The 22138-nt window shown below is 43.1% G+C and overlaps 2 protein-coding genes across 2 annotated transcripts; one reads left to right on the forward strand and one right to left on the reverse strand.

Moving 5' to 3' along the window:
* Positions 1-5: 5 nt before the first annotated feature.
* On the forward strand, positions 6-10483 carry HACD3 (3-hydroxyacyl-CoA dehydratase 3; the record flags this gene model as incomplete). Its single annotated transcript, XM_035335951.1, has 10 exons — positions 6-126; positions 975-1048; positions 2747-2911; positions 3861-3912; positions 4286-4396; positions 4993-5120; positions 5635-5747; positions 6254-6360; positions 7430-7561; positions 8467-10483. Coding segments are annotated over 10 exons (1080 nt in total), but the record flags the coding sequence as incomplete, so codon positions are not given.
* A 180-nt stretch (positions 10484-10663) lies between these two features.
* On the reverse strand, positions 10664-21858 carry INTS14 (integrator complex subunit 14). Its single transcript, XM_035335598.1, has 12 exons — positions 21721-21858; positions 20980-21246; positions 19364-19471; positions 17370-17525; positions 16783-16901; positions 16214-16356; positions 15195-15287; positions 13517-13661; positions 13152-13285; positions 12929-13047; positions 12499-12564; positions 10664-11532 (listed from the first exon to the last, which is right to left on the reverse strand). The coding sequence occupies exons 2-12, from the start codon at positions 21199-21201 to the stop codon at positions 11281-11283; spliced, it is 1557 nt and encodes a 518-aa protein (XP_035191489.1). The 5' UTR covers positions 21202-21246; positions 21721-21858; the 3' UTR covers positions 10664-11280.
* Positions 21859-22138: the final 280 nt, after the last annotated feature.

The following is a 22138-nucleotide window of genomic DNA, read 5'->3' on the forward strand; positions in this document are numbered from 1 at the left end:
GGCGCAGAGGGGTGGGGAAAGGGAAAGATAACAGGGCACGCTGCCCGCCAAGGCCCCCCTCCAAGGCTCTCCTCTCTCCCCAGAACCCGGACATCACCATCACCGACAACGTGCTCCACTTCAGAGGTAGGTGGCCAGCCCTCGCCCGCAATTCCCCGCGTGTCGGGCACGGACCATAGGCCTCGAAGCGCGCCCGCGCACAGACCCCTGCGTTCCGCCATCAGCCGTATCTTATCTAATAGGGAAAACATCCCACCCTGCATTTAAATGTCAGGGACACTTCCCCGCATCTCTGCCTCACCCCAGCCCCAGCAGCACAGCCCTTTTCCTTTCATAAAGCCCTCGTTTGTGAGCGTTATCAAAGGTCCGCACCAGGAACTAGCGCGTGATTTGGAAGGTAAAGCAGATCCCTGCCCCAAAGGCCGTTTTGTTTCAGCCAGGCAGCTGCAGTGTGCCGGGGTTCGCTGTGGCTCGTCAGGGGATGTGCTTTTATCAGGCTTTCGTCGTTTATTTGGTCATTTTCTCCAAAATCCGGTAAATGCTGCCTCCCCGGTGAGCCATTCGATAGGGTATGGCCGCACATCTGTTCACGTCGGGATCAGTTTACAGCATGCAGGGATGGAAAGGAAACTTGGCGTGCAAGTTTCACTCCCACCAGTGACCGCTCTCCCCGGTCACGCAGCACGGCAGCTTTTCAGCTGGGCTCACACCGGACACGGGCAGCCTTTTGGGATCCTCTTCTGCGGGGCTTGCACTGTGGACGCTTTCCCAGCACCGTGCAGAGGTGCTGAGCCCAGCTGCTGCGCCTCAGAGCAGCTCCTCGCTTTGGGACTGCACCTTCCCTCCCAGCAAGGCAGGGGAAGGCACTGTGAAAAATAAAAGTTGAATGTTTCTGAGTGTGAAGTATTCTCTGCAGACAAGGAACGTGGATCTTGCTAGGCCCTTCGTGCTGATCGTTAATTCTTGCTTTTTAGCACAGGGTCATGGTGCCAAAGGGGACAACATCTATGAATTTCAGATCGAGTTCCTAGAACCAGTCGAGCCTAAAGTAGGTATTTCTTTTTTCTTATCTAACTATTGTAAATGGAAGGTAATTTATTGAGAGATATGGAAGGAAAATGGCTGTGCATGAAGTCCACGATGTGCTGTTAGATTTTCTTGGTGACTGTAACTGCTGACAACCTGAATGCTGTCTGTGGCAGTCCTCGGTCCCTGTGCTCAGCCGCTGTTCTGTCTTAATGCAGATCTCACTGGAGCTAGCGCTCGCATGGATAAATTTTAATACAAACAGGGCCTTACGTGTATCATAGCTGTTACACGGTAGTTATATTTTTTAATAGGTATTTAAAGCAGCAAAATAATGGGAGAATCTGGCAATAATTCTCCTGATGCAACCTTGCCTTGGAGAGGAGGGGAACACGGTGGTGCAGTGTCAGTGTGATGTTTCTTGGCTGCTTTTCCAGACAAAAGAAAGTCATGGGAACTGTTGCTTTTGGCTTGTGCAAATTCCTTAGGTTGCCAGTACAGATATTGCAGGTCCCTATTGCAAAACGTTGTTTCAATTGCTGTTGTGGTCTGATAGAGCCTGGTTGGGAGGGCAAGCCCATGCAGGTGGCTGTGAAGTCTGGCTTCGCCTCTCAAAGCCATCAGGGGCACAGGGAAACTCTGGGCTCTGCTCCTAGCAGAGGATTTGTGCTGGTTATTCGAGGCTGCCAGCGGTCACGCCAGGAGCCGCGGTTCGGCTCTGCTGCTTCGGCAAGGAAGAGATCGTTCCCTCTGTGCAACGCAGCTGAGGGCTGGAGGGTGAATTTCTGGGGTCTGAACTCATTTTGTCTTCTGAAACGAGTGGTGAACTGGAACCTTCCTGGGGAAAGGCGTGCCAGGCGTTAGCGGGCACTCGCTGAAAAAAGACCTGGCTTGAAGACGTTTGTAGTGGAGCACCAAAAGCCCTGGGTCTCGGCTCTGCTGTCAGCAGGCAGGTTTCTTGTGTCTGCCATTGGATGCCTGGTGGGAGCTACAATTAACATGCCAGAATCCAGTTGCCTGTTTGTCACCTGTCCTGGTAAGCAGCAGGTGCATGGCATGGGGAGAGGCACCACCGCCACCCGTGCTTGTCCTCGTGGTGCTGTGAGCCAGGCCTGGACAGCAAGCCCTGCCTCTGCAGCATCCTTCCAAGAACCACTCCGAGTCACCTTGGAAGGGGCTGGGTTCCTGGAGGAGGATCGACTCTGAAATTTGTGTGACTACAGATGGTGGGGACCGGGGAGTAGGGTTTTCTCCAGGGTTTTCTGGCTTTGGTGTGCACCTTGAGTGCCGCTCGCTGGCGCTGAGCTGGCCACCAGTGAGAGACGGAGCCTCTGCTGGGCACAGAGCAGTCATCAGCAGCTGTGAGTTACAGCTGCAGCCTTCAGATGTCCTGGGAGCATCCAGACAGCCTTGAAAGGACTGCTGAAGAACATGCTCGGTTAAGAATGCGGGTCACGGCTCTCCTGCATCGGTTTCAGCTGCATTTAAGAAGTGGTTTCCCACAGAGCACCCTGGTGTGGGCTGGAGGTGCAGAGGGATCGGACGGTGGTATGGGTGGCAAGTGCCAGTGTGTGCCTGCTCTGTGTGGTGGGACGCAGTGGTGCTGTGCAGGCTTTCCAGCTGGTTACAATCGAATCTCAGGTCCCGTACTACATCGGTTCAGTCCCAGAGCTTGTTTCTTAGGGCTTTTGTTGATGTCTGCTCTTGTGTCTGCCCTCAGCCCGTGTGCAGGGTGACTCAAAGGCAGCTGAACATCACCGTGCAGAAGAAGGAGAGTAACTGGTGGGAGAGACTCACCAAGCAGGAGAAGCGCCCGCTCTTCCTAGCTCCTGACTTCGACCGCTGGTTAGATGAATCGGATGCTGAAATGGAACTGAGGGAGAAGGTCAGTGCTGCGGGCATGTGGGGCTTGTGCAGCCAGAGCAAGGATAGCTGTTCCCCTGCACGTGAACTTGTTTTATTCCTTTAGCTGGAGCTGTCTGGCATGCTCGCTGCTGATGCTTTTTCATACAGATCTCACGTAGAATTGGTTAAGCAGCTCAAATTTTAGCAAGAATTCAGCAAAAGGCGTGCTTCTGGCTAAAAGGAGCAGCAGTTCGAATCTGAACTGTTGGCTGCACACTAGGTCAGCGCTGGCTGAGCCTGCAGCTGAAGGCTTTTACCTCCTGCCCTACACCCTAGCAGTTCTGTGTCTTGATCTGTTCATGCCAACGTGACACTTGAAGCCCAGAGACACCAGTCCTGGGCATTGCTTGTCTGAAAAGCAGAGCTTTCAGTTTCTGTGTGCACTGTTTCCTGAGCTGCTGGGCTCTGCCTGACTGTGCGTTCCCACCATATGGGTAGCTCGAGCAGCTTAATACAGCAAGGAAGTGAAAGCCCATCTTGGAAAACCCTTGAACAGAGCACATTTCTGCTAACTTTTAAAACAAATGCTGCCCACAGCCACTGAGGAGAAAGGGCTGCTGCAATGTCAGAAGCCAGAAAGCAGCAGTGAAGGGCACACAGAGAGCCAGGGCTCGATGCTCTCAGTTCCCATCACGTCTCTGGTGGGTCACAAAATGTTTTAAGGAACAGTTCTGAGAAGCAGCAGTAATTGAGAATTAACACTGGCTTTTTCACCAAAAGCACCTAGTGAAGGCAGGATAAGCAGTTAACAGCCTCTGCCTTCTTTCTGGGTGAGAAATGTGCTCTGGTTTATGCAGGTGAACGTTTTAAACCTTCTGGCAAGTGGCTGCTTAGCTGAGGTTTAAACCCGCTAGCTTTGCAGGAGGATAGTTATCAAATCAGTTGCTAATTACAGTAACACCTGCTAAAACCTTCTCCTTCATCTTAAGGAAGAAGAAAAGATTAGAAAAATGAAAATAGAATCCAGAGTCCCAAAAGACCGTAAGTAACCGTACCTTTCCAGTAAGATGGGGGTTAGAAAGCTTCTGTTGCTCAGACACATGAACCGAGACAACTCTCATGGAGCAATTTTGACTAGCTTGGTGCATCTTGGAGGGGGATCTTTGTATTACACTATTTAGAAATTCAGTAAAAATGTGGTAAAAATTTAAAAATCTGACTAGCGAGACTTCATTTCTAGCAGTTGATGGTAAAAGCAGGCAGAACCCACAATGCACACAGCTACCCTTTTATCACAATCAATAGTTCCCCTTCCTGTATTCTGGGTTCTCACAGAAAGCTGCAAATCAGGCTGTAATCTTTGCAGGAGTGTTACCATTGCACTCTGCTCATCTGATGTGTTTATTGATTTTAGCTTTCAAACACCTGAAGAAAGGATACTTAATCATGTATAATCTCGTACAGTTCTTGGGATTCTCTTGGATTTTTGTGAACATGACAGTACGGCTGTTCATCTTAGGAAAAGGCAAGTAATAAGCACTGTTTTATCCACGTTGCAGGGGATTGTTCTGTTTCTGGTGGTGTTTTTAACACTTCCTAAAAAGTTAAGTCTAAAGGAAGACACATTTAGGAAATGAAACAGTAAATGCACCACTGAAGTGCACAAAGAAGCCTCTCAAAAGCCATCACAGTGTCAGGGATAGGAAGAAGCTGTCTCGGAATGACGGTTTCTATTCTGATGAATGATGCTTGTACTCTGCCAAAATTACAACTAAAGAAATCAGCTGAAAGAGAATATCTCAACTGCAGTATCAGTATTTTTGAAAGTGACCTGGGCTAAATATTTTGAAGCGGGAGTTCTTCATTCTGTTGCAGTACAGCACTACCGCTTTTTGTGTAGTAATTACTGTAATAGCTCTTGATCCCTCTGTGTGTGAAACAGAGCACTTGAGCGGTGCTTCTGGCCTAACTGCTGGGACTTCAAGGTAAGGCCGATGAAGTGTAATTACACATAATGCTGCTTCAAATAGAAATAGAATCCTGTTATCAGAAGCTATGCTGCTGCCCCAGCTTTCTGAACGTTAACCTTCATTTGGGTTAAAATGGTTTTCTGTCTTACAGATTCCTTCTATGATACATTTCACACTATTTCTGACATGATGTATTTCTGTCAGACCCTGGCATTAATGGAAGTCGTGAACTCACTAATAGGGCTCGTCAGATCACCGCTGATACCTGCTATAATACAGGTAATATTTTGAGATTCTTCTCCTTGTTCCTCCCATGTTTAAAGTAAAGCTGTATTTTACTTCAGTGTTTTGACTCTCCTAAGATAAGTGCTCACCTTCACTGGCACTGAACTAGAGAACATTACTCAGGAAGTAAAATTCAGGCTTCCCAGCCTTAGTTGTGGCAGGCTCTCTTCTAACACCTGCGTACAGTACTTGGTGACAACAAAAGCAAGAAGTAGCTGACAAAAACTACATGATCCCAATTTGGTTCCAGTGCCCTTTTTATCCTGGCTGTGGCTGTTGTAAATAAAAATGAGGCTAGATGACTTAAGAATAGGTACCTGGGACCTAAATAGAGAGAAAAAAGGTGTGCTTGAAAAAGCAGGTGACAGCTCAGCTGCATGGTTATGTGCTGAGCACAGACCTGTTTCATGCTGGAAGAGTACACTTCCTGCACGCTGCTGACAGCACGGCCTTGCCCTCTCTTTTGATGCAGGGTGTGAGTATTCCTTAATTTGTTTTTTTAAAACAGGTATTTGGAAGAAACTTCATTTTGTTTGTTGTCCTGGGAAGCCTAGAGGAAATGCAGAGCAAAGCCGTGGTGTTCTTCGTGTTTTATTTCTGGAGTATCATTGAGCTGTTCAGGTTTGTGGGATTTTTCCTTTAGCAGGTGTGTGCAGAACCATGTGGTTCTTCCCAAGAATCCTGTAGCCTTCCCTAGGTTACTCCATCTGCCAAAAGCTGGGACAAAGTGGGAGCCTAAAAATTCTATCCTGAACCAAGGATAATCTGTTGCTTTCCTTTGGGAAATTCAGCCCTCTAGTTGAAGTATCCTTAGATTGAATGATTACTTACTTGAGTGATTAAGTGAGGAGCACTGTGCTCTGTTTCTCTTTAAAAAGTATTTTTAAAGGTTTATTAGGCAAGAGAGGCAGTGAAATTCATCCCTATGATTACAATAGCAGCATTAGTTCTGTAAACTACCAAATAATGGTGTGTTCATCATGAGCATTAGGTACAGTTTTTAAGTATTCTTGTGCTGCTTGGGAATTATGTTGACTATTCTATACTGCAGATACATGCAAGACTAATTCTGTCAGCAGCTTGCATTTTAAATGGTATCTGTTTCTTCTCAAACTGATTGGCTTTAGGTATCCGTATTACATGCTTTCATGCATCGGTATTGAATGGAAACCACTTACCTGGCTCCGTTACACCACCTGGATCCCTCTCTACCCTTTAGGAGGCTTGGCTGAAGGTATTTTAAAAAAAATTGTAATAAGCAAAACTAAGGCTGGGCAAATAATTCAATTTTTGGTTTGGCTGCTGGACTAAACAGCAATAGAATAGAATAACAGATAAATAGCCATTTGCTTTGAGCTGAACCAAATGTAAGCATTTCTATCTTTCTTACTGAACCAAACATTTTCTCAATTTAATGTGAACAGAAGTCATCGTTTTGGGCACTGGAGAGGAAAGTAAAGGCAACAAAAGGTTAGCGGAACAAAGTGACCAAGCGTGCGCTGCAGACCATGCAAGCGTAACAGGAAGACAACGCTCGCTTCCCTCTGCTGATCCGAGGCACTGTATTTGCTTTTGTCTGCTAGACCTGACTTGGTCAGTCTAGCTTGGGTTCACACCAGCTTGTGGATTTTGATGTTATCTTGTAAATCATTGCACAGGACAGGCAGGAGCTGATTGTTCCTCTGAAAGCAGCACAGCCTGTTCTGAGACAGGCACGGTGCCTGCCCGCTGGGGCTCTGCTCCCTTGCTGCTCTGAGAGTGACTGCTCCATGGAGAGGTGGGCCCCTAGTCTTCTTGCTGCCCCTCCTCTAGAGAGCAGGGGGCTTTACAGCAAACTCTGCTGTCTTAACGGGTCTGGATTTTTTTTTTTTTTAATTTTTAATATGCATATCACTGCTCAGCTTCTAGATGTAAGAGATGTGTTGTAATCATACCTGTCAGAGCCTGTTTCTATGAGCCAGGAGTAGGCAGTGCATTGCCCAACTCCAGGTACAGCAAAGACTATGCCTGTTTCATGGCTGTGGGCATTTCTGCACGGTAAATAATGCTGGTGCAGGCCTGGCCAGCCAAGTAGTTGTGTACAAGAAGTGTCTCACCAGGCAAGTTTATCATGCTGAGACTTTATAGCCTACTGCCTGAGCTACCTGATTACCATGTTTAAAGTTAGCTTTAAAATTGGTTCAAAAGTAACAAGTAAAATAATGAGAGCTAGTAAATACGGGAACAAACATCTTTAAAAAGTTGTTGGGGGCTAGGCAATTGTATATCCTACTTGTTTGATAACTACATCTTTCTGTTTTCAGCTGTCTGTCTCATTCAGTCCATTCCAATCTTCAGTGAAACAGGGAAATTTAGTCTGGGATTGCCAAATCCACTGAATGTCACAATCCAGTTTTCATTCTTGCTTCAATTATACCTTATAGCCTTGTTTTTAGGTAAGATACTTAATTGTATTTCTCACTATTGAAATTGAAAGGCCAATTTCCTCTGATTAAGTATATTTCTCTTACAAAAGTTAAATTTCTGTATTTCTGGGATCGCACAGCACAGAATTGCTTGAGGCCAAGCACTTTCCTGTTGCTTGTTTGTATCAGTTGTCAGAGATGAGGGGAACACCTACAATTAGCACTGGTTAGCCCCTAAGGAGGAGACCTTAGTAACAGGTTAGCAGGATTATCTACAGCTGACTTACGTTAAAGAGTACTTTTTACATGGTACTTATAATCTCACTATTGCTTAGTTTCACCCTTTTACATGTTATTTGAGCTTCAGAATGATTTAGAGGAAATCTAAACATAATACCAGACTAAAACTGTTTATAGAAGGCTTTTTAAGTAGTAGTATATTTAAAGAACAGTGCATCAACCTTATGTGGTTTCTTGTGTTACATTTCTAAACATAAGATACCGTTGTAGGATGCACACTCAGTATGTCTGCATAGCCAGATGTCTCTTTAGTCAGGAAGGATCAATCTCACCTAGAATTCTGAGCTGAACTTTCACTAGACTTCTCCCTATTGCAAACATTGCCTAAAGAATACCTTCAGGAGAGATTCAGTCTGAAACACTTGTTTGATCCTTTCTCATTTCTACACAGCTGTTGTTGCAGCTTTTTAAAAGTGACAAACCAACCCTCTGAACGAGCAGCCTCAGTACCAAGCAACCTGTGCAGGAACTCCCACCTAACCCAAAAAGAAAATACTAGCATTAGTTTTCAATGCTATGTATGCTCCTAAACCCTTGTGTATTTATTACTATTATATATTTTTTTAATTTGGTACAGCCATCTAGCTTTAAAGGGATGCAGTAGTGTCCAACCTAAGCACTTCATTCTTTTTCAGGGATATTTGTAAACTTCCGTTATCTCTACAAGCAAAGGAAACAGCACCTTGGACCAAAGAAGAGAAAGATGAAGTAAAGGAGGACTGCACTGCTTTCTTATTTAACTTATCTCAATGAAAAGATAAGCCTCTAATTCTTACGGTTTTACCCACTGTAATTTAAAGAATTTTGTAAAATTAAATGATCATATTATTTCATGATTTCATAGTGAATTCAGGTAACATTCCCATACACTGTATTCTGTTCCCTTTCAATCATGTATGCATGACATTTACCATTGAACGGTTACATTTAAACTTGTATCCTATCAACTGCCATATTAGGAAGAAATCCTATTATCTGCAATTATCTGCATATAATATGCTTATAAACAGGGGAGCAGCACTAAATAGAAATTGCATTTGATCTTTTAATTGGGTATTTGCTCTTTCAATATTGCATGCAGATAAGGCTTCTGATGTTGGGATATACTGCTGGCTGGCCCATGCTGTTCCTGGGGGGCTTTTGTGATGGCACGAGGAGCACAGTCTGAGACCACTGAACAGTGTCTGGGTGTATATTAACAGCAGGGGTAAACTTGCTCAGCCCTCACGCCCCCTTATCTTAGGCAGTGTACTGATGTTGCAGAATTAAAACCAGAAGTAGCTGGCTGATGTCAATTTAAATGCTACATACGAATTTAATCTGTTTCTAGTTTAGCCTGAACAGAATAGGGGCATTGTGTGGAACATAGCAACATCCATATACCTGTAGTAGTCAGTAGGAAAAGGAAGCTGCAGCTGTCCCACGGTCAGAAGTGCTTTCCTGATTGCTAATGCAAGCACTGAAAAATAAGGAAACAAGGAAACACAGGTACCAGCTTTCTCCTAGCATGTGAACACCAGAACAACTCCCTCCCATAGAAATGGAAATACTGAACACCTCTGATTGTTCCTGCCAGGGCTGTAGCTCCTGTATTTATAGCCTTTGGAAAGGCAACAATGACTGCTTTTCTACCTAAAACTTAGGGGTACAGCTAATAAATACGTGTATGTGCTTTGCTGGCACCCTGGTGGGATGGAGTGGTGGGTCAAATAAGTCATCTATTATTGTGATATATCAAATCCCAGTAAGGGAGCTCCTGCATAGGGTTTGAAGGGACCCTTTCTCCTTTGTGCTTGCTTTAAATAACAAGATCTGTTCCCCTCTCATTCCAGGTCATGATGTCTCTCACCTGGAAACCTTTGTTTCAGGTGGCTTCATTTCAGCATGCTCTTCTGACACCTAGCCTCCTCCACTTGATTCCAGACCCCTCTGGCCCCTTTAATGAAGTTTAGAAAGTATACTGCAAGCGTGCTCTAAAACCCTGTTGTGGTTATAAACAGGTTGCTTCACAACTGCTGCTCCCCCCAGGGCACTGCAAAGCAAAGCCAGCAATCCAGATCAGGCACTGAAGCTGAGATTAGCACAGTGCCATCTTACTATTTGCATTATCTTTTTCTACTGTAAAATGACATGAATCCTCCAGAAAGTTATTTTCTATACTTAAAGGTAACAAACAGCTTACTATTTGTGACATGGCCCCAGTGATTGTTACTGTAAAGGAAGGAAAATAATGTTATACAGAGATTATAACAAAGAGCTGGTACAAGCTCCACATAGCATTTCACAATTGTGTTTTGTCAACAAGAGGCATGATGCAATTTCTCCTTAGAGATACTTGAGGCTCAGTTGCAAAGAAGAGTGCAGGTAACTTTCTCAAAAGAGCTGAGCATTATTTACACACTTTCACTACAGCACACACTGTACATATGTTTGAAGTATGTCAAAGGACTGAATTAGCTGACTTGGAACAGCAAAGATCACTTTCATACTTTAATTACTGGGCATTTAAACTTCTGTTATAAATCCATATGTACTCATACACGATACTTCTCAGTGAAACTGTGGTACCTAGTGCGAGCTGTAATGGATCTTACACTACTGAGTTTTAGTCCTTCAGAAAGAATGTGTTTCTATTAATAAAGATTTACAACCGAATTTTGCTTTAAGTTCAGTTATTTGCTCTTTTCCCTGAATGCATTAAGTTGTATAATTTATTACTCAACGCTCATGATAAAGAGCTGACATCCAACCATCACCAGGTTGATGTTTTAGGCCTAAGCATGCCTAACCATGCACCCAGTAAGGTTGCTATGAAAATGGAGCAAAACCAACTTAAGTTTTCCTGAAGAATTACTCTTTATTAATATTACACAAATAAAAAAAAAAATTGTCTCAAAAGATTAAGTTACTTTCACAAGTATCAGCACTGCAATGCCAGTGATAATGTTCATTCCTGCAGTACAGGCTAGCTTTCACGGTGGGCACATGATCAGTGACAACACCCTGAAATTAGCTCTGTATCTGATTTTGCAGAGTGATTCTCACATGTTTTCTCTGGACTGATCAAATCCATGTATAAAATAATAGTAGCTGCCTTTTATGACGTTTTTGCCAGTGATTTCAGTTATCTAGTAACCACATTCTTGGGAGGCAAAAAGCCAGAAGGAGTGAGGCCTGTGATGGCATTTTCTTTCTCTCCTTACACACGCTAAGTAATTCCCACCCATCATCCAATACATTAACCAACTTCGGAACACGTTCTAATTTCCAGGCCTGACTGAAGCCACCACAGACTAGCTACACTTAAGAAAGCATTGATGCAAGTAAAGGGCCCCTGGTTGAATAGGAAGTTCTCCAACCAGTACTTAAAGAGGCCCTAGAAAGTAAACAGGACAAGAAAATTTGATCAGTTTGAGTCTTAATCTGTAGAAGTTCCCAAATTGGAGACTTCACATTCTTTCAGTGCCGGTACTGGGAAAGTCTGTCTGCAGTGGAGCAATGTTATGATCATAGGCAGCGTATTCGGAAGCCCCAGTACTTGCCACTTTAAGCTGCTGAGCAGCATGCGTGAGCTGAAACGCTGCATCGGGATGAGCTGTGTCAGGCAGCAGCGTGCACTCCCGCTCCAGCATGTCTGCCACACCTTTCAAGAGGTCCAAGAAGCCGAAGGCCAGAGCTGCCTTTCGTAAACGGTTAAGTTCCTGCGAAGAACAAAAAACTCCTTGTAAAGCCACTGTGACCCTTCATATAAAATACGTTTTACTTTTTTTTAAAAAAAAGGCAAGCTTATTTGCTGTAAGGAAAATAACCAGAGTAATTAGTTGAGCTGCTGGCAACTGCCCAGCTGCTCATAACATGACAATGTTTCAGTGCTGAGGAATACAGTGGCACAGCTAAATAGCTGGTTTTCCCTCTAACCCTTCTTAGAAACTCTTCACTTCCTCCTCCTCACTTCTGTGCATTCAGCTATTGTGCCTGCCTGTTCCCCCGTGTCCCAGCTGGGAGCGGCTTCCAACCTGAGCTTCACTGACTGCTGCCTCTAACCACAGCGTCCAGCAAAATGTATATATATTGATTTTTCTTCACTGTAAACTGTGATGAGTGCTTGTGTGCATTTAGTCAGTATATTCATTCTTCAGGTCTCTGGGGCTACAATAACAAACTGATTCAGTACTTGGCTTACAAGAGGACCAACAATTACTTCCAGCTACAGTGTAGATTACAGACTGCTACGATGTGGCCAAGAGCACCTGGAATTTTGTGTTTTTTCCACTTCACTTGGGGAAAAAACATAGGAGATACTCTGAAATTCAGAATATATTTGTGTTCTTATTCCTCTCTGATCACTCAGTCTACTTCTGCCTGGACAAAAGCATAAAATCTGCATACAAGTTCGCCATCGAAGTAGCAGGGATCATGAGGGGCACCTGTAAACATGGTTTGTCTGTAACACCCTGGCAGAGAATGTGATGTCAGGAAACCAGACTCCCTTGTCTCACCTTCACTAATCTGTAAAATGGACCCATGATGACTCTTCTGAACAACGTGTGTTTCTGCAGAGCCCTACAAGCCCTGCCTAGAACATCCCACGGACAGTATGTGCTCCTCCGTCAGATGCACCACTGTCACTACGGATCAAATACGGGCAGACCTGTAACGTTACTCACTTTATAGAAGGTTTGAGTTTTTTCAGGGAGTTTCCTTGCATTTCTCAAGATCTTCTGTACATCAGTCTGCAGAAAAAAAAATAAAAAATATTATTGGGAGCTGTTGGGGAAGCTGCAGAAAAAAATCCTCAACTATATTGATAAATAATCCTCACCACTGACAAGACTGCAGCTCACAAAGACTGAAACCTAAACGGTAATTGTACTAAATCCAATAAACTAAGCCAGATGCTACACCGGAGATGCGGCTTTCATTAAACAGCGTAAGCTTTCTGATTGCATTTTAATCATGACATTTTAAAGAGTTTATAAAAAAAAAAACAACAACAAAGCAATTACATTAAATGGACAACACACGGACTCCAATTTGCTGCTTAGATAGCTACTGCTGTTCGTAGTAAAGCACCAAGTCCAAAACCTGTATCATTACCTGGAGGCCGCTTGGTTTAATCCATACAGTAACATTCTGTGCATAACTGCGCTTGTTCTTGGGTTGCAAGGGAAAGGGGCTCTTATTGTCATCATCTCCATAGGGATTTTCTTTTGCATCTGGAAGAAAAAAGGAAATAAAAGACTTAGTAAGATCTGCCCAGGTCATTCACACAAGAAAATACTGAATACACAAGAGTTATTCAAATGAGTGTAGCCAGTACCTGAAATAGGTCCAAGCTGTGCCATCTTCCCTAGCCACGGAAGGGGCTCAGGACCAGGTTCAAAGAGTGACATCATGAGGTTCGACTTCTTTTTGCTGTCAGCTTGTGAATAGAGCATTCCATACCACTCTGGCCTGTTGAAAAGAACAAATCTCAAAGGCTGAAAAAAAAAAACCAACAATTTACATCCCTCTTAACCCAGAATTTGCCTCCCTTCCACTGTGCGTATTTGTAATTTATACTGGCAGAAAGATATCTACTGTTAAAAATCCATGGCTTTACCTAGCAATGGAGAATTCTCTACAGAGTAAAGCATAAATAAGCAGAGTAAGAGAGATTTTTCAGGCAAACATCCAGTTCCATACCCCAACTGGACGACAGCCACCATGCCTTCCACTTTCAGGCTCCCATGCAACAAAACACAGAAGTTGGGAATTTTCCCAGCAATCTGATTAGCTGAATTCTCATCTTCGGTGTCATCTGTGATCCCAGGTCCCACCTCATCACCTTCTGAGGAAGGAAAGCAAATAAAGAGATTACATAAAAATAAATTCAGTCTCACTAGTTCTATTTCCATGATGTTTACCACCCTGTATCCTCTGCCATGAAGCCTCTTCAACACAGAGCACAATTTTATGAAGCTACCTTCCAAATGCTTGTGTGTTTTCCTTTCTTAACAAAGGCTCTTGTTCTCCACACGCCCATGCTATTGTGAGAACTGATGGTATTTTAATATTAGACTTCCTGAACACAACGACCAGCACTTCTCACAGCAAAGGCTGAAAAGACTATCGCTTCCTAACCTTACCGCTACCTGATCCATTCACAGGGCTCTTTTTACAATCACACTCTAGCTTGTGTCAGTCAAAAGGAGTTGGGTTAATAAAGACTCACTTATTTTTTTATTATTTTTATTTATTTATTTTATACTCATTCCCTGCATGCAAGCAAACCATGGGGAGGGCATGTAATCCCAGGTAAGAGAGTAAAAGTGGCAGTGACTGGCAAATTCCTCCGCTGCAGCTGGACGAGACTGAATCAAAACAGGTATGTTGGACATGCCAACGTTTAATTAATACTTTAATAGAATAAACAGGTGTTAACCATTGGAACAAATGTTATAAAGTTACATAACTCTATAAAGTTATACAGTTATTCTATCACATTCTATTCACAAAACTTCACAACATTAATAAATAATTGCAAACAAAACCTCATCTTCGAAGAAACAAGAAGTGAAATGCAAAAGTATCAAAAGTCTGGCAATGGATAACAGCTGCTTCTGAAACAAAAGGATCCTGAATCTCAAGCCCACCTCTCCTATGCAATTTGTGGTAATTATGAGAAACTTGAAATGTTTTAGCAGCTGGAATACAGCTGTGATTTAACTCTTAATATCTTCTAAGGTGAAAGGCCTAGCAGGCTAAGAGCACTAAAAGAGATGAAAGCATATCTGCTGCTCTCATTCTTCTTTACCAAGAGAAATTTCGCTTTCTTTTTACTCCACACCAAGGCCATGACAAAAGGACATGGGAAACCTTTCTTAGCACACACTGATGCAGCCAAGTAGCTGCAAGTCAGTGATATGCTTAACCATCCTTGCAGCCTACACAAGATACATAAATACTTGGACCCGATGAGTAGTAATTAATGCTCAAGCACTACTGAGCAACCTTTTTGTTATTCACAGGAACACATCATTCCAAGAACCAATTAGAAACAGGCATTAAATCTTCATCTTGCACCGCTTTGTGACCCATAACTATTTGTAGTTTTTAGTTCAGTATGCTCTGTTAATAATGATGGTATAAGGACACTGATCCCTCTGCTAATTCACTTCTTTGTGAACACGTGAATTGTCTGAAAAGCACACTATTCAAAAAAAGACAGAGCTTGTGTTCAAGGTTTAACCATGAAAACGTGTCCTTAGAAACATCTGACGCTTTGATAGAGCATGAAACTTTTGCTTCTAATTGAAACCATAATGGCCATTATAGGGGAAGCTTAAAGCAGTTTTTGCTAGAAGACAAAGAAGTCGCTTACCTCTGTTAAGGGCAATAGGCAGCACCAAGTGTCTGGATAAGACTGGAGGGCTAGAAATGTCAGCTATATCTACAAAACCAACGATTTCTAGATCTGTGGGGAGAAAACAGGTTTAAGTCTAATTAGAAATAGAATTTATTCAGTCAATTTAACACCACCACTTCTTATACCATTAAGCTTCTGAAGCAGTGACTAAGGAAGCACAACATAATCCTGACCTTGACTGGGGTCTCCAGGTGTTAATATGACACAAACATTCATACCTACATGAATATGTGAGAAATTTTGATGCTACAATTGAAACTTCACTCTTGAAGCAAAGCAGTGAAGCTCAGTGTTCTCTCCAAGGGGTGCGTACCTATCCATTCACAAGTCACAGGCACGGACTAGCTACAGACTACCTGCCATTCATGGGTGCAGTGTCCAGTAATGGAGAGCTGAGAAAGGTTTTCTTTGCAAAATTGTTTTTAAAAATAATCTAGTATTGGTGAGAAATGCTAGGATGACAAACAATAAAGGCAGTGCAAATACACGTTGAGATTTATAAAGCGTCTGTCTCACCAACTCTTCCCAACTTTACTTCTAGTGGACTCCCTGAAGAGGCCTCCAGAAAGATGTTAGTTTGTCTCATCTGAGAACAAGGGGTCTTTCTGATAATAGCAACTCTAATATAAAAATACAGCCCCTTCTCCAACACACCACTTTAATCCTCTGTTAATCTTATGAAGGTATTTGTGGAAAGCAGCCTGTGGCTGTCTTCCACAGTCCCTATCCCTGGAAAATGGCTTTCTAAGTTTTAAAAGTGCCTCTGCTCTGCTCTGGCCCTTTCACCAGGTACACGTCTGAAACCGGATGAGGTTTTCGTCCCCTGGAGCCACATATAATCAAGAAATTATATGATCAGTGATTGATCTTCACAAAGAGAAAATGGGTGCAACTGTAACTATACAGGAAAATAGATGGTAGTGAAACGGTAGAAATCAAACAGATTTAAGTAAGAAGCAATAAAACAATGTTACCTGTATTAATTGCTTTAGGAATGGGGTCTATTTCCTCATCTATAACGAAAGGTTCTGGTCTGGGAAATACTTGCACATCAGATGTTAAGTGGCCACACTTGAGAACAGCATGGAACGGTGTATAAGCCAGGTCTATTAGCTTTCTAGAACATGATCAGTTATCATTAAGGAAAAAATAATACATATCAAATGAAAATAGTTTGTCTAAAGCATGCTAACTAAGCTCCCAAAACTTGCGTGTGTGTGACTATAGTCAGTTCTGGCATTGCCAAATTATGAAACAAAGCAGCACATTATCATATTGATGGCAAATTAACAACAAGTCTGGAAATTAGTATCTTCTACCTGCCAATCTTAATACATTTTATGGTTTGGTTACAGAATGGTTAAAATAAATACTGACCTTAAACAACAAAGGTCAAGATTAAAATTTAGTTAACAAGATCATACACTAAAAGAAAAAAAAAACTAGAACACCCCGTATCAGCAGATTTTTGTTACGTTTGTTTTCCTTTACAGATACTAACTGGAAAGCTTCCCAAAGGCATATTATCTAAAAGTCTACTAACCCAAACATAGACTGGACATTCTTCAGGCAAAGTGGTCCATCAATGGTAAAAATCTGCCCTTCCCCGTTGTTTAGATCTATGAGCCGTTCCAGGCAGTCTAAGGAATCCGTGCTCTGAAGCTGTACAAGCATAAAGTGAAATGTTTTTGTTAAGCTTTTTAAATCTGCTTTTCTTAACCAACGTGTTTTCAGAAAATGTACACAACAAAGTCCAAATTTATTATCTTACTCCTTTCTGCATAAACCAATATTCTTTGTCTCCCAGGAAATGTACTCCATACATCGCATTTATATTATAGCAAATGCAGTATTTGACCCAGAAACATAAAATACATTGCTTTTTCATATTAGATTCTGCTTCAAAAAGCAACCAATATTCACAGCAGCTCTCAGTCTTTAAGAGCACTGGAATACCTTAAATATTAGTGTTTTATTTGTAATTCTAAGCTTCCAGTTCCTTCAAGACGATTTAATTTTTAAGAGGAAAAGAATACAGAAGTGCGTTTTGTGTTGATATGATCATTAGAACAGATAAGAACAATAATTTTCCAGTTTAATGATGTAAAAAGCATACGTTAAAGGCATCACCTCTTCGAGATTTGCCATGCACATGACATACAGCTTGGACGGGAATGGGAAAGGCAGTGGAAATCGGTTGCTTTCACTCCTCTGGTTGTGAGTAGCTAGCGAGTGCCGTAGGGAGCCTCTGCCGATCCCCAAGCAGCCATCAGTGACAAGAACAACCTTGAAGGAGAGAGGATAGATTAGCATTTCCAAATAAAGACGAGTTTCCACCTGTGGAGGACAACATTTCAGGAGTCTTCCTAGCAGCATGAGCTTCTATACTGAAAACCCCTGTTCACGTGGGCATTTCCTCTGCTGAGCTGACTACAGAATCGTGAGTAAAGTTTCCAGAACCAGGTACATAAATGAGAAATGACAGGTTTAACCACTGCAATTAAATTACGTGCATGATGAATATACATTTCATTGCAATTAGGCAGTTTCACTGAAAATTAAATTCTATGGCTAGAAACACACCGTGCTGTGCGGGAACATATCCAGCTTTAAATGCACACTAGAACTACTGTGATTATACAGCCAAAAAAGCAGTCTGCTGCTAGCAGATTTGGGAACTTCAGGTTTACCTTTGGATGGAAAATAAAGGCCAACTTTGATCATTTATTTGCAGAAGCTGGAGGGCAAGTTCCACTACAGTCCACAGAAGCCATACAAAAGGTAGTATTAATTACTGTAATTCTTTGCTAACAAATACAGATGCACTATGCTCACATTTTGCAGCAGAACTACGAAGGCTAAAATACACATTTTTCCATTTAATTGCAAGTCCACTGTCACTTCTTGTAGAAATCTGCCCTAATAGGTTACCTTGAATAATGGAACTCTACGCACTCAGCTGAGCCCCAGTCATTTCCAGAGGAGTAAAATAACTGCTCTTTCAATGCTGCACAGCTACACCAGGCATTATTTTCTGGCTGAGAGGTAAGGAAAATCAAAACCAACTGGAACTCAGCGGGCATCTGTTACAGCCAGATTTTTACTCTCTCTTAATCCTCAATCTCCCCACTAACCATCTGAACTGTTGCTCAGCAGCAATGCTTTTTACTATTACAAAATTCTGCACAGTACATTCCCCGCTGCCTTTCATCACCCAATAACCTGAAGTTCCAGTACAGAGAATCATGACACAAATGAGTGACAAAATTGTTGAGATCTAATCTATGCTTGGCTTTTACATCTTTCTAGTTCCTTGTGTTGAATAACTGCTTTTCCAAGGTGCCTTTTATCCTGGTTAGATTACGAAGCATTGGCTAGACAATCAACTTCTATCCTCTTTCTCCTGAAGGGAATATTACTTGTGAGATGTTCCTAGCTCACTGAGCTGCAAAATTACTTAATTTATATCCTAACCCAAAGAGCAACAGGCTCTTAGTATCTCGGAAAATTGAGGGCTAAAAGCAGACTCTGCCATAAGAGACAGCAAATTCAGAAGGCTGAGAGCTGCAAAGGCTGGATGGAGTGTGCAAGCAGATGCACGCTGAATGACTCATTAGGGAGAGAAGACAGATCAAAACACACTCAGCTGTACTCTGTGCTGTTGTCTGAGACTTGGAACTGTTACAAGCGCTGGAAACCATCAGGTACCAGAGCAGAAAGGTTACTATAGGTGTCACTATACTCCTTCCAAGCTGACCAAGGCTCTTGGGAAAGAACACCACATCCAGATCAAATGCCAAGCCTTCGAAAGAGTACTTTCAAGACAGATTTTACAACTAAAAGGTGTGTAAAGGGAACAACACTGATACGCAGTGTCCCCAAACACTTTTCTGTCCAATGTATTGTTGTATTGAAGTGTCTAGTTTTTCACTGCTTGATGTTTTAATATACTACTCTCTGTTCATATCCCAAATATATCTAAAATACTAATTCTTCATCTTCCTCTAGTACCAGAATGCCTGCGAGTATTTGAAGTTCTCACATTACGTTTACATTTCCTTCTGCAACTTACAGGGAGGATTAAGGATATGCTACATCCTGTGAACAGTGAAAATCAAACATACCTGGCAAGGAATTGCTGCACCCCATTCTTGTTGGACAATATTGCAAACCCCAAGCAGTGCTGACTCTAAACAGGTTTTGTCGTAATCATCCATGTTACTTAGAGCTTCCTGTAAAAATAAACATCACGGTCATTGCTGGGTGAAATATTACTACCAGCAAATACAGAAAAAGTATTCACAGTTCTGTGGCAAGCCAGTATGTTTGTTTTGTAACACAACTGCATTGCAACACAATACAACAGGGTATATACTTAAGTATGACCTGCAAAGATTAAAAAAGAGACAGAGACTAAATTCTGAACAGTATCATGAGACAACTACAACAGCTGGCTTTGAAGGAACTCTACTGTCTAGTAATTTGGGGAGGAAAAAAAAATTGCATGTCTCAAAGAAAAACAGGAGAATAAAAATCTGAATCAATGTCTAACTCAAAGTATTAATTTCCAATTCTACTCGGTAATATATAAGCAACAGCAACCTTTTGCATTCCTGAACATTCTAGCCAAAGAGCTCCAAACATTCTGCAAACCACCACCTCATCGCTCTAAGTGAGTCATATTTCTTTCCTGCACATAGGCCCACTGAAAAGACCATGAAGATGTGACACTTCAGAGCACCAGGTTTAGTGGCCTCACAATGCAGCTCAATGGAATTCAGCTTAGAATGTCCTCCCAGGTGTCAGAATAACTCCAACTTCTCACAGATTTGGAAAGTAGGCCACAAGGAGCTTGTCTCATGAAAACACTTTGGCTGAGAGTAACAGAATCCAGAACTCACATCCCGTTTCTATAACCGTAAACCAGCTTTTCTTCTTAAAATGAAAACTTCACACTTAATACCGCATAGAAAGAAGGGTGCAGCTGTAAAACTAACATGCTAGGGGAGCTTGCTTGGATTCTTGGCTTTCAGAAATTCCCTGAGAAGGGAAAGATTAACCAAAGAGAATGTACTGGCATTTAAATGGTAAAATAAAAACATAACAGAGAGTATCTTGTAAAATCTGTTGCACAACTGAAAACTTAATAAATACATGGTGACCTATGACAGTGACATATCATTCTTTCTTAATAGTATATATATTAACCAGATACACATGCACAATTTTTATTGGACTGAGACTTTCAGTGCCTTACAGCATTCATATCAAATTTCTCTCTCAGAGTCTATCCTTTCCATGGTCTCTCCACTTCCCAACACATCTGCAAGGCCTAAAATCCCTTTGTTCTCGTTCTCACCCGGTTTCAACTATTAAACACTGGTTAAAAGCATCTTCTCTTTACCAAATCACTGGATTCAAAATCTTTCTAAAGACTCCTGTCTGCCACATCATTTATCAAATCAACTACAGAAAAAAGTGTGTCACAAAACCTTCAGCCCTTTCCTCTTGGTTTCCTCCATCCCTACTTTGAACTTAATTAACAATGCTTCAGAGGTCACCTGCAAAGGTATGATTTGTTAAGTAGTGAAACATTTCACATGCATTGCTTTCAATTATTTTTAAAATAAGGATAAAATGCTTTATTTAAGACACTGTGTATAGGGCAATACAAAATCATATAACTTTTTTTTTAATATAATATTGACAAACGACTGCTTTGGGGTTTCACACACCCTACCTGCAGCGTGTTGTAATCTCTTGTAAATGGCACCATCAGCTCCCAAAGCGATGAAAACACCACCAAGGCCGTGAACTCCAGCTTGTAGTTGGTTGCCATGTGCTCGAAGAGCATGGTCAGGCCGTGGACTGCCAGGTGTTTCCGCTGGTACTCCTCGGAGCCCTCCACCGACACTGGCCGTGTCATGGAGAGCGACACGTCCATCACCACCACCGTCGGCATGATGAGCTGCTCCTCTCAGCTACCGTGGCAGAGAACAGAGATCCACTGCATGGCAGGAGAAAAAGGCCACAAACAATTATTAAACAACAGCTACGCAGCAACACGTCTTGCCCTGACCCTGAAAACCTCACCCCACACCAGCCCTTGCCCTCTGCAGAAGGGGAAGCCACAATTAAGTTTTATGTCCAAAACAGGGGTTTTAGCACAGATTATGGCAGAAAATGAACCAAAAGTGCAGGATCTGCTCCTGGGTGGCTGGGAAGGCCTGGCAACAGCGTGCCCGGCCTGAGCCGGCGTGCAGAGGAGCAGCAGGGACCCCCCGAGAAGCCCGGGGACCCCAGCGGGGGGGCAGCCCCCTCCTCAGCGGCCCCTCTCCACGGAGCCTTCCCCGCTCCCCCCCGGGGACGGCTCGGGGGGGTTCGTGGATTCCCACCCCTGCGGCACCGGTAGTGCCGGAGGTGGAGGAGGTGGTGGTGGAGGTGCCCGGGGAAGGGAGAACGGTGGCTCCGCCGCGCTCACCCCTAGCCCGCCAGGCCGCCATGGGTCCGCCGCACAAAGCGTTCCCCGGAACGACGAGGCCGCGGCTGGAAGGGGCCGGGCTGGGCCGGGGCTGCCGGAGAGGACGATGCCGATGCCGGGCCCGCTCCCCGCAGCCCCTCGGACCCGCTCCCCGCAGGTATCAGCCCCACAGCCCCCTCACAAGCGGCCACGCTGGGCCCAACAGCACCCAGTGGGGTCTCAGCCCCCACCTCACCTCTCCATATGCTGAGCCCGGGACCTCAAAACCCCACAAATTGTTGATTTCAGCCAATAACCTACAACTGTGTGGTGTTTCTGTGATGCAGAGCCTATAGTGTTGTTTAAAAATGTTAGACGTCCCTCTCAGAAAACAGGCGAATTAATTCAGCGCATAGAACAAAGTGAGGTATTTGAGGTA

This window comes from Oxyura jamaicensis, chromosome 10 (assembly GCF_011077185.1).
Source record: "Oxyura jamaicensis isolate SHBP4307 breed ruddy duck chromosome 10, BPBGC_Ojam_1.0, whole genome shotgun sequence".
Classification (NCBI taxonomy): domain Eukaryota; kingdom Metazoa; phylum Chordata; class Aves; order Anseriformes; family Anatidae; genus Oxyura; species Oxyura jamaicensis.

What these genes read in the sequence shown, in the direction of transcription:
- INTS14 (XM_035335598.1), bottom strand. Translation starts at nt 21,201, where the DNA reads ATGCCGACGGTGGTGGTGATGGACGTGTCGCTCTCCATGACACGGCCA. An exon ending in ACAGCTTGGACCTATTTCAG is followed by an intron (nt 13,048 to 13,151) that starts GTACTGGCTACA and finishes TTTTTCTTCCAG; the next exon opens with ATGCAAAAGAAAATCCCTAT. An exon ending in TTAAACCAAGCGGCCTCCAG is followed by an intron (nt 12,565 to 12,928) that starts GTAATGATACAG and finishes TTTTTTCTGCAG; the next exon opens with ACTGATGTACAGAAGATCTT.